Source organism: Stegostoma tigrinum, chromosome 1 (genome assembly GCF_030684315.1).
Source record: "Stegostoma tigrinum isolate sSteTig4 chromosome 1, sSteTig4.hap1, whole genome shotgun sequence".
Lineage (NCBI taxonomy): Eukaryota > Metazoa > Chordata > Chondrichthyes > Orectolobiformes > Stegostomatidae > Stegostoma > Stegostoma tigrinum.
The window spans coordinates 70,358,294-70,371,486 of record NC_081354.1 but is presented as its reverse complement, the minus strand read 5'-3'; the positions used below and the strand labels follow the sequence as shown (position 1 = coordinate 70,371,486).

General features: G+C 40.1%; 1 protein-coding gene across 3 annotated transcripts in view; it reads right to left on the bottom strand.

Moving 5' to 3' along the window:
* fras1 (Fraser extracellular matrix complex subunit 1) overlaps positions 1 to 10,874 on the bottom strand; it is a 446,760-nt gene extending 435,886 nt beyond the window's left edge. For all 3 annotated transcript variants that reach the window (XM_059646148.1, XM_059646150.1, XM_059646159.1), the window contains exon 1: positions 9,965 to 10,874. In XM_059646148.1, coding sequence (XP_059502131.1) covers positions 9,965 to 10,037 — 73 coding nt within the window. In that variant the 5' untranslated portion in view covers positions 10,038 to 10,874. The remainder of the gene's footprint in view (positions 1 to 9,964) is intronic.
* Positions 10,875 to 13,193: the final 2,319 nt, after the last annotated feature.

The following is a 13,193-nucleotide window of genomic DNA, read 5'->3' as shown; positions in this document are numbered from 1 at the left end:
TGTCAATACCCAGGGTGGTTAATGCAGCAGAACATTCTGCCCATTGATTTTTTTTTATATTCTTCTGGGGCATGCACACCCTCGGACACAGAGACAGGAGAAATTATTATGGGAAAGACTAGAGAGTTGAACAAACATAGAATCCCTACAATATGGAAAGAGGCCATTCAACATTGAGTCTGCATCAAACTTCCAAAGAGCATTCCAGCCAGACCCAGACCCTACTTTATCCCAATGACTCTGAATTTCGCCATGGCTAATCCACATAACCTACACATCCCTGGACACTATGGGGTGATTTAGCATGGCCAAGCCCCGTATCTTGTGCATTTTTAGACAATGGGAGGAAACTCAAACAGACATGGAGCAAACACGCCAACTCCACACAGAAAGACAGTCACCCAAGGCTAAAATCGAATCCGATCCCTGGCACTGTGAGGTAGCAATGTTAACCACAGAGCCACCATAGGCAGGAAGCAAAAAGTGGGCATTAATGTGGTACATTCAAGTTAACAGCTGTGGCCTGTGAAGTATTACAGGAAAAGTGCCGAATGCTCAGCACTGAAATTTAAAATCTACACTGACGGCCAAGACAAAACAGTCTGGGAGTAATGTATCCACATTTGCTGAGAATACAAATTTAGTTGGGAATGCAAACTAAGAGAAGGATAGCGAGTTTTGAGAAGATTACCAAGAGGTCATAAAGAAATATAGACAGATTCAGTCAGGGAGCAACAACGTAGCAGATTGTGTATCATGTAAGGAAATGTGAGCATATTAACTTTGGTGGCGAGAACAAAATTTGCTTTCAAAAACAAAGCAGTGAAGTTTGTAAATTTCAATGTTCAGAGGGGATGTATTATATTTGGCATGTTGGCACAGTAATTAAGAAAGCAAACAGCTTTGGCTTTTGTTGCAAGGGAGTTAAGTACAAGAATAAAGAAGCCTTACCACAATTTTATAAAGGGGCTTCCCCAAGACCACAGGTGAAGAGAATACTATTTTGCTCCTCATATCTAAACAAGGACATACCTGCCCAAAGGCTACAGCTAAGGTTCAGTACATTGTCTCCTCTGTTAAAAAGGTTAGCCAATGATGACAGGCTGAGTAAAGTGGTCCTATTGTTTCTGGAGTTTAAAAGAGTGAGAAGTGATTTCAGTGAAACATGTAAGATTCTAAAGGAGCTTGAAGGGTAGAATCAGAGTTATATAACACAGAAACAGACCCTTCAGTCCAACATATCCATGCCAACCAGATATCCTGAACTGATCAAGTCTCATTTGCCAGCATTTGGTCCATATCCCTCTCAACCCTTCATATTCATGTACCCATCAGATGCCTTTTAGATGTTGTAATTATGGTTGTTTCCCTTGCTGGTAATTCAGAACAAGAGGGCACAGTCTCAGAATAAGGGCCAATTATTTCTGACTGAGATGAGCAGAGGTTTACTCACTCAAAGGGCATGAACATTTGGAATACCGCAGAAGTTTGTGGATGCTCGGTTGCTGAACGTATTTGAGATTGAGACGTAGAAATTTCTGATTCTTCAGGGAATCTCAAGATATGGGGAGTGGGCAGGAACATAGAGTTGAAGCTGAAGATCAGCCTTGATTGTACTGAATGATGGACCTGGATAAAGGAACTGCATAGCCCAATCCTGCTCCTTTTTATGTTCTTCTGGGACATGCAAATACTAAGGGACAGGACCTCAGCAGAACCCAATACATTCAGGTGCAAAAGATCGAAACTGGAAACAAATAATCAATGCACCTTCAGGAATACAAGTACTGACACAAATGCAAAAAGCTACTCCGAAACTTTATAAAGTTCTTGTTTGGTTTCAGCTGGAGTATTGTGCCCATATCTGGTTGCCATAAAACATGAAGGATACAACAGTCATTAAACAGTGGCAAAGGTGATTTACTGGAACAATTCTGGAGATGAAGACTTTTATCTGCAAGACGAAGCTTTAGAAGCTGGACATGATGGGCCAAAAAGATTCCATTTGCACTGTTATAAACTTATGACTCACTCGTGCAGCAAACTCAAAATACTACTAATTATTGTTCATAGACACTCAAAATGCTTCAGCTTACATGATTGGCCTTTTAAGAGTTTGACAATTCAGGTAGTCACATAAATGAGAAGCAGGCCATCTTATGTATGAAGATCTATTCCTTAAGGCCTTCATCCAAGAAACTGTATGTGTCATGAAATATCCATTTACCATGTTAATGAACTCTTTTCTGACTCCTCTAAATTTTCCCTTTTCCGAAGAACCTGAACTAATCACTTTCTTGCCCAATAGCAATGACCTATCAATTCTACACCAATCCTTAATTATAAATCATAAATAACTGAGGGACTTGCACTGATCCTTATGGAACGCCACTTTCTAACCCTTTCCAATCTGAAAATGACGCTTTATCCCTATTTATTTTTTACTCAATTTCCTATCCATGCTTTGATTATTCTCAAACCACTTGCCCTAATCTTTTCATGAGCCTGAACTATCAAAAGGTCTTTTGAAAATCCAACTGGAAGGCATTTACGACATCATCTTTGTCTATTTTTTTTAAATGACCTCTTCAAAGAATTCTTAGCCCAATTAAGCATCACTTAGCCTTTTGGAATCCGTGCCGACAAGGTTTAGTTTTTTTTTGGTATTTTTAAATGCTCAAACACTTATTTTCACGCAGACTCCAGTACGTTTTCTACCATTGACTTTAAACTGACTCGTTCTCACATTTAGTGTTTTATTCCCACATTTGGTTCTGCATAATGAGATAGCAGAATGCATATAGTATAAAAGATGTGCATTTCACTCCCTTGGAATTTTGGTGCATGCCTCATGGAGAAACACCTTGAGGCCCATTTTCTGCATGACCATACACTACAATATAATATGCGCATTTTACTTGCATATTTACCAAAATGTCTGAGCAAAATGATTGAGGAAAAACATTTACAGAATGCAGACAGGTGTAAGTGTTGTTTGAATGCAAACTTAATTTTGGAGCAAGATGCCTTTGTATTAATAATATTCGAGTCTTTGCACATGTGTACAATAATTAGGTGGTGCACTGGTATGTAAAGTATTATGTACTGTAATTAAAGATTAACGGCAAAATTCTTTTCAGAAATGTTACTTAGAATTATAATCAGCTTTATTTATAATTTAAACATTCAAAACTTGACATCCATTATCTATTGTAGACACAAACAGAGCATCAATGTCTAAGATATTTATGTAATGTTTCCCCATTGTATATTTACATCTCTATTTTAATGAAAACTTAGCAAACAGAAAAAAACAAGAAAGAAACCCACTATACACACAGGAATTCAAATACCTTGATTAAAATACTACAGCCGTTTTTCAATAAATCCATTATTTGTCTTATATGGCAGGTCTGTGTGTGAATATAGTATCCACATTCTTTCCCATTATTTAGGCCTCTGGTCAAAGTTCCAGAGCAAGACTACAAGATATTGGAGCAGAATTCGGTCATTCGGCCCACTGAATCAGCTGTATCATTCAATCACAGCTGATACATTTCTCAATCTCGTTCATCTTCCTTCTCCTATAACTCTCTTGATTAATCAAGAACCATCTATCTCTGTCTTAAATACACCGCATGACTTGGCTTCCCCACCTTCTGCTGCAATCAAATTCCACAAATTCAGCACCCTCTGGCTGAAGAAATTCCTCCTCATCTCAGATCTAAAGAATCGTCCTACCCCTCTGCAGCTGTACCTTCAGGTCTTTGTCTCTCCTACTTGTGGACACAGCTTCTCTACATCCACACTATGAGGCATCTCAGTATTCTCTAAGTTTCAATCAGATCCCCCTTGTCCTCCTAAACTCTATTGAACACAGACCTGGAATCCTCAACCATTCCTCAAATGACAAGGCTTTCAGCCCTGGGATCATTCTTGTAAACCTCCTCTGGACCCTTCCAATGCCAGCACATCCTTCCTTAGATAGGGACCTCAAACATGTTCATGATATTCCAAATGCAGTCTGACCACAGCCATATACATCTTCAGTAGTACATCCCAATGTTGTATTCTGGTCCTCTCAAAGTGAATGCTAGTATTGCATTTGCCCTCCTAACTGTCAAATGAACCTGCACGTTAATCTTTAACTTCTAAGTCCCTTTCAGTTCTGAAGGCTCTCCTAATTTAAAAATAGTCTACTCCTTTGTTCTTCCTACCAAAATAAGTAACCTCACTTTTTATCACATTGTATATCACCTGCACCTTTTCTACCCTTCTTTTATAGAGTCACAGAGTCATGCAGCATAGAAACAGACCCATCGTCCATGCCAACCAAGTTTCCCAAACTAAACTAGTCCCACATGCCTGAATTTGGCCCATAGCCCTCTAAACCATTCCCATTCATGTACCTGTCCAAATGTCTTTTAAATGTTATAACTGTGCCGGAACCTACCACTTCCTCTGGTAGTTCATTCCACATGCAAACTGTGTGAAAAAGTTGGCCTTCGGGTCCCTTCAAAATTTTTTCCCTCTCATCGTTAAAATCTGCCCTCTCATTTTGAACTCCCCTACCCTAAGGGAAAGACCGTTGTTATTAATCTTATCTGTGCCCCCCATGATTTACAAACCTCTAGAAGATCATCCCTCAGACTCCAACACTTCAGTCAAAGAAGTCCCAGCCTCTCCTTACTTGCGAAAAACCTCTAGTCCCGGTGCATTCCTTTAAATTTTTTCTGAACCCTCCCCAGTGTAATATTATCCTTCCAACGGAAGAGTGACCAGAACTGTATTCAATACTCCAAAACTGGCATCACCAACAGCCTGTTCAACCTCAACATGATGTCCCAACTCCTTTCCCTCTACTGCCTCCCTGCTCTCTCAACACCATCCTGACCATCCACCTTAGCAACAATGCCCTCAGCTCCTTCATCTGGATTATTAAGGCATTTTTGTGGTCCCAACACAAATCTCTGTGGAACTCCCATAGCCACTGACTGCCATTCTGAAAGAGGCCTTCTGCTTTCTGCCAGTCAGATGATTCTCCAATCCTTTATCCATACCAGTATATCTTGCCTCTTCCACTATGGGCTGTTACCTTATTTAGCAGCCCCCTATGTAGAATCTAGTCAAAGGCCTTCTGGAAATCCAAATTGATCATGTCCACCTACTCTTCTTTGTCTGACTTGCTCATTACCTCTTCAAAGAATTCTAACAGAACTATCTACTGACCAAGGTCAGGGAAACTGGCCTATAATTTCCTGTCTTTTGCCTCCCTCCCTCCTTAAACAAGGGTGTTACTTTAGACATTTTCCAGTCCTCTGGGACCACTACCCATGCCCCTCCCTTCCACTCCCGACTCCAGTGATTCCTGAAGGATCACCACTAACGCCACCAATATCTTCTCAGCTACTTCCTTCAGAATCTGGGGTGTAGTCCACCTGGTCCAGGTTATTTTTCCATCTTCAGACCTTCAGCTTTCCCAGCACCTTCTCTTAAGTGATGGCCACCACACTCACCTCTGCCCCCAATTCTCGAAGTTTTTTCATGGTACCTGTATCTTTCACCATCAAGACTGATGCAATAGTCATTAACATTAGAATCATAACATCCTTACAGAGGACACAGAGGCCATTCTGCTCACCGAGTCTGCACTGACCCTATCCCCATTAGCTGAAGAATAAGATAAATGACATAGTTACCAAAAATTTACAAAATGAACAGCAGAATTCAAAACATGAACAGAAAGTTATCATAACAATGAAGAAGAGGCACTTCCTAGTCAAAAATTCATCACTGAAGAAATGAATAAGAATGATAAAATAAGAATGGCAAATTTTAGTGAAAGAAGGCCTAACAGTTTCACACATACTAAGTATGTTTGTACCATATATTCCTGTACATCCTCATTATCCTCATGACATGTCATACACATTTTTATATAAATAAACAAACTCTTTCTTAAGTCAGTAAAAGAACACACGTAAGAATTAGGAGCGAAGTAGGCATTCAGATCCTGGCCCCTGCTCAGTCATTCAATAAGGCTGATGGCCAATCTGCTTTTGTTTTGAATTCAACATTTCCATATGCCCCGAAGACCCTAAATTTTTCAAAGTCAACAGAATCAACCTACCTCCGCCTTGAAAATATTCTGCCATTTTCTGACTCAGACAGCTGCAAGTGTCTCATTACCTTAGAGAGAAAATATTTCTCCAGATATCTCACCTAAAAGAGCAATCCTCAATCTTAAAATAGTACATAATAGAGATCTGGACTCACTGACAAGAGGAAACATCCTTACCACATTAACATTGTCAAGACCATTCAGGATCTCATATACTAAAAATCAAGTCACAACGCACTCTTCTAAATTCCAGTGGAAATAAGCTCAGTTTGTCCAATCTTTGCTCACATTAGGCAACCTATTTATTTCAAGTACCAATGTAGTACACCTCCTCGGAGTTCATCCAATGCATTTACAAGCTTTCTTAAACAAGGGGACTAAAACTGCACACGATATTTAAGATGAGAGCTCAACGATGCCCTGTACAATGAAGCATGACATCCTTACCTTTATGTTTCACTGGAATAAAGGACAACACTTCATTAGATTTAATACCTAGCTGTATTTGCTTACTAACCTCATGTGACTCTGGCACTAGAATACCTAGGCTCCTTTACACCTTAGAATTGTGCAGTTGTACTCTATTTAATTTTTTATTCTTCCTGCCAAAGTACAAAACTTCACATTTTTTCCTCGATGTGCACTAGCTCATTCGTCACCTATTTTAAGATCCAGTGATGAAATCTATCATGACCTTGGGAAACAACGGTGTGCCCATTATCCCTTCCCTCGTTATTTCAACTTTACTAAGTTCCTTTCTCCATTCTATGTTATGGATTACAGCTATTGCTAGAATGTTTTTTGAATTTTCTGGTGAAGGAAACAAAATATGGTCGCTAGAGGTCAATCATCTCAACTTCAGATGTCACAGCAAGACTTCATTAAGGTAGTGTCCTAAGTCCAGCAATCTTCAGCTGTTTCAAAAACATTCCAACCAACATTAGTTCAGAAGTGGGGATGTTCACTGAAGACCAACGAATGTCCAGCACTACTTCTAACATGTGACCTACTGAAGCTATCCATGCCTATATGCAGGAAGACGTGGACAAATATCTGGGCTCATGCTGCTAACTGGTCAGTAACTTCCATGCTGCACAAAGTGCCAGACAATGACCATCTTCAAAAAGGGAGAATCTGATCTTTGCAGTTAAGTGTCAAGGCAATACCATCTCTGAATCCCCTACTATCAATATCCTGGGGATTACCATTGACCGGAAACTGAACTGAACCAACCATATAAATACTGCAGCCACAACAGCAAGTCAGCAGCTCAGAATTTTGCAGTGAGTAAAGCCTGTACACCATCTAAAATGCACAAGTGAGGAGGTGATGGTATACTGTCCACTTGCCTAGATGAGCACAGCTCCAAAAACATTCAAGAAACTTGACACCATGCCTGAACAAGCAGCCAACTTGTTTGGGACTTCATTTACCATCTTACTTTACACTTCCTTCACCACCAACCCACAATAGCAGCAGGCATCCACAAGAAGTACTGCAACAGCTGACCAAGTCTCCATGACTGCACCTCCCAAACCATGGACCTTTATCACCTAAAAGATTAAGAGTAGTAGCAGAGCCATGGCCACACCAGCCAGGTCCCTCCAAATCGCACAATCCTAACCTGGAACAGAATCACTGTTCCTTCACATTTGTTGGGACAATATCCTGGCAATCCCTTCCTTTCCAAACCACTTCATCTTTGCAACCCAAAGGGCTGCTGTAGTTCACCATCTTCTACGGGGCAATTAAGGGCAGGCTGTAAATGCTGGCCAATTCAGCAATGTTCATACCTACAAATGAATAAATGCATAGGATTTGGGCTCAGGTCAGATCTGATATTCAGGTAGAAAACTACCCCTCATTCACTTGTTTATGGCCATTTGAGAGAGAATTCCTTCATGTTCCTCAATAGAGGACACAAGTTAGCTGCGAATTTATTTTAAAAAAATAAGGTCATCGTTTTCAGTCATTCATATCTATCTCAATGGCTCAGAATCAAATGCACTTGTTTTCAGTCTGTTAATTCCCAGAACAGTAAAAAGAACAAAATAATTTCAAAAAGTGAAATGCTGTGAATCCTAACTTCAGTGGTGAGTCTGTTCAAGTCAAATTGAACTTTATTTTTCGATGTATATATACTCTTGTACCTAGAGACAACAGTTCCTTATTGTTGCAGGGGTGCAGGGTCATTGAAACTAATTGTCATGTTCCTTCTCTGTCGTTTCAATCCATCAGTAACTACATCCACTGGTCTATTGAAAAATTTTCAAATACGTTAAACTGGAACGCAACAGACTTACTGGTTTAATTTGTCGAGAGGGGTTTAAGGGTAGAAATGAAAAACAATAATTACAATATTGGTTCCGCAACAACCTAGCAAATGCTGAACGAACACATCCTAGAATAATCTTCCAAACAAAACTGGCAAACGATCGGTTTAACGGAGGAAAGTAGCCTTTCCCATCCCACCACCTTCTTTCACTGGAAGCTCCCAATGAATCGTAAAAGTGGCTTAATGTTTAGAATGATCTAAGATCAGATCAGCATTAACAATCAGACAACTTATTACAAATATTTGATTATGTACTTTAACCTAAACACATGAATGCATCGTGAAGATGCTTTTTGTTATCTGTGATACTGCAAACTGTTGTCGCATGCAAAACTGCCTTGCACAGAACAGTGTGGAACCGAGGCCTTCCTAAATACTTACTGCGTAGGATCAATGAGCAAATTAAGTGGTTAACAACTTCCCCTTCAAAACGTGCTGCTTTAGGGAGGGACAATATCAGAGGTCTGGGCAGATCAGTTCCTGAAGCAGGGGCCTGGGTCATATGTCAAAGCATGAGAACATTTTGCTTAAAAAGTCATCTGACTCCCCGGCGACGTTGCAACAATGCTTAATTGTCTTTCATAATTTAACATTCTGAAGCAGGGTTACTAGACCCGAAAAGTTTGATCTGTTTTCTCTCCACAGATGCTACCAGCTGTATTATTCTAGCAAATTTTTTTTAGTTTCTGATTTACAGTACCCGCAGGTCTGATTGTTTTAACATAATTCATGTAAGGAGGTCCTCGCTACATTATGGGTCCCACCAGATTGTGTCAGATTTTGCAAGGTGTACCGATGAACATCGGGTAGTTGATTATTTCTAAATCCTGAAATACAATGCATATCTCTATGAATATATAAATGTATACTGCCCTTTTAAAATGGATTCAAAAACAACGGCCGATTTATGAATGAGCATCAATGACAAAGTACCAACAAGTCAACAATTCGCTCACTTGGTGGTTGACGGAGGTGGAGGTTGTAAATAATGGAAATCCAAAAGTTACATCAGTGTCAATGTAACCTGTAATACCCCACATTTGAAACTTAAGCGATCGTCATGTTCCCTCTGGAAAAAAATGAATGAGAGTAATTTGTAGTGACTTCTGCTTCCGAACAAGCAACCACTGCTGGAACATGTCCGCAAACCATTATTGACATCAGGCGGAAGCGCAACAAAATTTCTCATAAATTCCAATTTCACTCAATTATAACAACTCGTGAAATTATGTTACAGAATGTATCCATATAACAGCTTCTCGATTTGCTCTTTTCAGTTACAATTTTGGGAAACTCAAGTGTTTTTTTCATTCGTGTCGCTTGTCACAGTTCATTTTAGGGACCTTTTGAACAAACATGCCGAAAAATAAATTTTGAATTACCCAAGTTTGAACTTAACTGTATTGGTGGTAATATAATTAAGAGTAAAATAGATGATGTAATCCAAAAATTGTTGGAGAAGCAAACACTGTCGTGTACAATATTCAATATATATTACGTGTACCAACCTTCACTCTGCTGCGGCAAGGTTACAAAGCCGATCAACACGACTGCAATAACCCAAAAGCTCAAGTCAGTCATATTGGTGATCCGGTTGAAATGTCTTTGATCGCTGTTATTTTCGTTTCAGTCGAAAGTCGGTAAGAGAGGCACTTCCAAATGGCATCTCACAGATCCCTGGTACCGCTTAAGTTAATGCATCCGGGGGGGGGAGTGTTAATGAATCAATGACTTGTTTGGGAGCAGTTGCAAGTTGTGACTGAAACAAATGTTTTTGATGTGTCTGCTGGTCCTGCTTCCAGCCCGGTGATCCTGTTGGGGGATGGACTGAGCTGCAGTCAACAGCAGCGTTGAGTTTCAGGAGCAAAGGGGAATCGGCGCTGCACTATTCCCGGAGCTGCTGCTGGTCTCAAGCGTTCCTTTTGCACCGGCACAGATTTACCTTTCCGCCTGGTGTGTGAATTTCACGTTGACATCATTGCCCCCCAACCCCTCCTACCCCCAATTTAAAAAAAATACTCCAGGCAAAAAAAATATGATTAGCGTTTCCGAGCCGAACTCCTTGCAACCTTCTTCAGTAGATAGCCCTCAAGTCAATCCGAGCAAAAAAAATCTCCGAGACGTATTTCTCCTTATGAACTTTTCCTTTTGAGGGAAAAGACACATGAAAAATGCCAATGTCCCTGAGCAGCAGATGGTGCCTGACTTAGTGAGTTCCCTGCACGAGCTCCAGTGAGGTGGGCGGGAGATTTTTCTGTGCCTTGAATGCAGCAGATCCGGCCCTCCAGAGCTGGCGAGCAGGAGTGACCACACTGAACGGGATGATAGAAAAAGGGAACAAGAAAGGAAAACTCTTCGAGCAGAAGTTAAGAACTCGAAGTTGTGACAAAGCTCGCAGTTGCCACTTGGTAACTGGGGAAACGCAGCACCGGGATTCCAGCGAGTCACGTGGATGTAACCCGATAACCTCTTCCCCACTTGGGGTCTCTTTCTTTTCAAGAGCAAAAAGAGTTCATCCCGAGACCTGAGTGTTCCCAACGTTGCGCTAAATACGCTGCAGTAATCCAGTGAAATGAAGTAAGTCTCCTCAGATCATTCACGTCGTGTGGAAAATCTCAGTTTTAATAATGCACACAAATCTTTTATTCACAAGAGCGAATTCCCCCAGAAAGAACCTAATGTACGCGTTTGGTTTTCTAAACTGAATGTACGAAAAGGAGAAACCGAACGCATTCTTTGCCTTCAGCCTTTATCTTGGAGGATGCTACGATTTTGCTATTTGCGGCTTCTTTTTAAAAACAAAATTCCTTTATCCATTTACTGTTTTTCCCGCTCGTGACAACAGATGGCGCGCTTGAGTGTAGTTGTTCGCATGCTTGTCTCTGACTTGCTCGTAGCCACACTGAGGAATGTGCCTTTGTCAAATTGAAGATTAGTAAACACCATTCATTTCGAAAAAAAACTTGCATTTCAGCAGTTGTCTGCAAAAGAAGCCTAATTACAGTCATTATGTACTTTTAAAAATGCATTGGACGCAATTCGTATAGCTAATCATCAGTTATGATACCAGACGGTTGGTCGAACTGTACAAGGGTGAATTGGTGAGAGCACAGCAGCCGCAGCATTACTTTGGGTCCCACAAATCACTAGTTTAGCATTACCTTTCTACTTGTATACTTCAAACAAAGTTTACGAGGTAGTAATCAGAAGGTAAGTTGCTTGGTCAATTTTCCCTGCCTTAGCCCAGGAATTCTGAAATCAGGAATAAGTAATCCAGTTAAGATAAAATTAACAATGTCCATGGGTCAAAACTGATACTTTGTGACACAGCACGGAGAATGTTTATCCATCTTCAACTTTTCGCATTTAGTATACACTTTGTTCACTCCTAGGACAAATACAGCACCATGTTGGATATAGTGACAAAGATGGTGAGAAGGGTTGCAGTTGAATGGGAAATCTCCAAAAAACTAGTACCTGTTCATTTGAAGAAGCAGACATAAATATTTATATAATGCTTCTACAATAGCTTTATCTGCCACAGCTAGATTTCTCCTACTCTCATTTTAATTGTTGTTTTACTTTTAACACGCCTGCAAATAAATATTTACTTGTATATTACTGGCACCTTTATATGTATTCACTTTTAGTTCCTCATCTCTGTCATGTCCCTGCCAAACATTCTGTAATCTGACAATTACTTTGTTGCTTCAGATTTTTATGTCTCCTATAAATATGTGTTTAGTTTTTAGTGGAATGATATTTCCAAAGTAATTATTATAATGTTCTATCACAACTACAATGGAAACGTTGAAAAGGTGGCAAAGCCACTGTGGTGGTATAAACATCAATTTTAGAAGACGAGCAGCAGATATATGTGAATATCACTACATGCTAGTTCCCCTCCAAACCACTCACCACCCTGGCTTGGAAATATGCTGCAATTCCTTTACTGTTGCTGGGTCAAAATCCTGGAATTCCCTTCATAAGATTATTGTGAGTATCTACACCACATGGACTGCACTGGTTTCAGAAGCCAACTCACCACCACCTTCTCGAGGGCAAATGGAGACAAGTAATAAATATTGACCAAGCCAGTGACATCCACGTCCCATGAATGAAATAAAACTTGTCGTGGTTATTACAACAATTCAATGGCAGGACTAAATTACAAACAACAAGGTTGTTCATCATGTTGCACTTATTAGCATGAAGACCAGGTGCCAGAAAATTCAACCTAAATGGAAAAACCACATCTTCAGCACAAATTATGACAGAATCCTCAAGCAGATATTTCCGTGAGGAACTTTTTCCTGGCAAACAATATCATAATGATAATTATGAATACTACAATGAAACCATTCAAAAATAAACATACAAACATCAGCATTGTAGTTCAGCTCTCATGAAAACACCTCAGCCAACCAGTCCACAAGGAAATAAACACTGAAATTTGATTGATCATGTTTTATGAATTGACAATTCAAATAGAATTCTTTGAGGAGCTAATAAGCAAGTTAGACAAAGGAGAGCCAGCGGATGTGATCTATTTGGATTTCCAGAAGGCCTTTGACAAGTTGCCGCATGGGAAGCTGCTAAATAGTATAAGAGCCCATAGTGTTAGGCGTGAGGTACTGGCATAGATAGAGAATTGACTGATTGGCAGAAGACAGAAAGTAGGGAAAATGGGTTCCATTTTCAGGATGACAGCTGGTGACCAGTAGATTTCCAATAGAA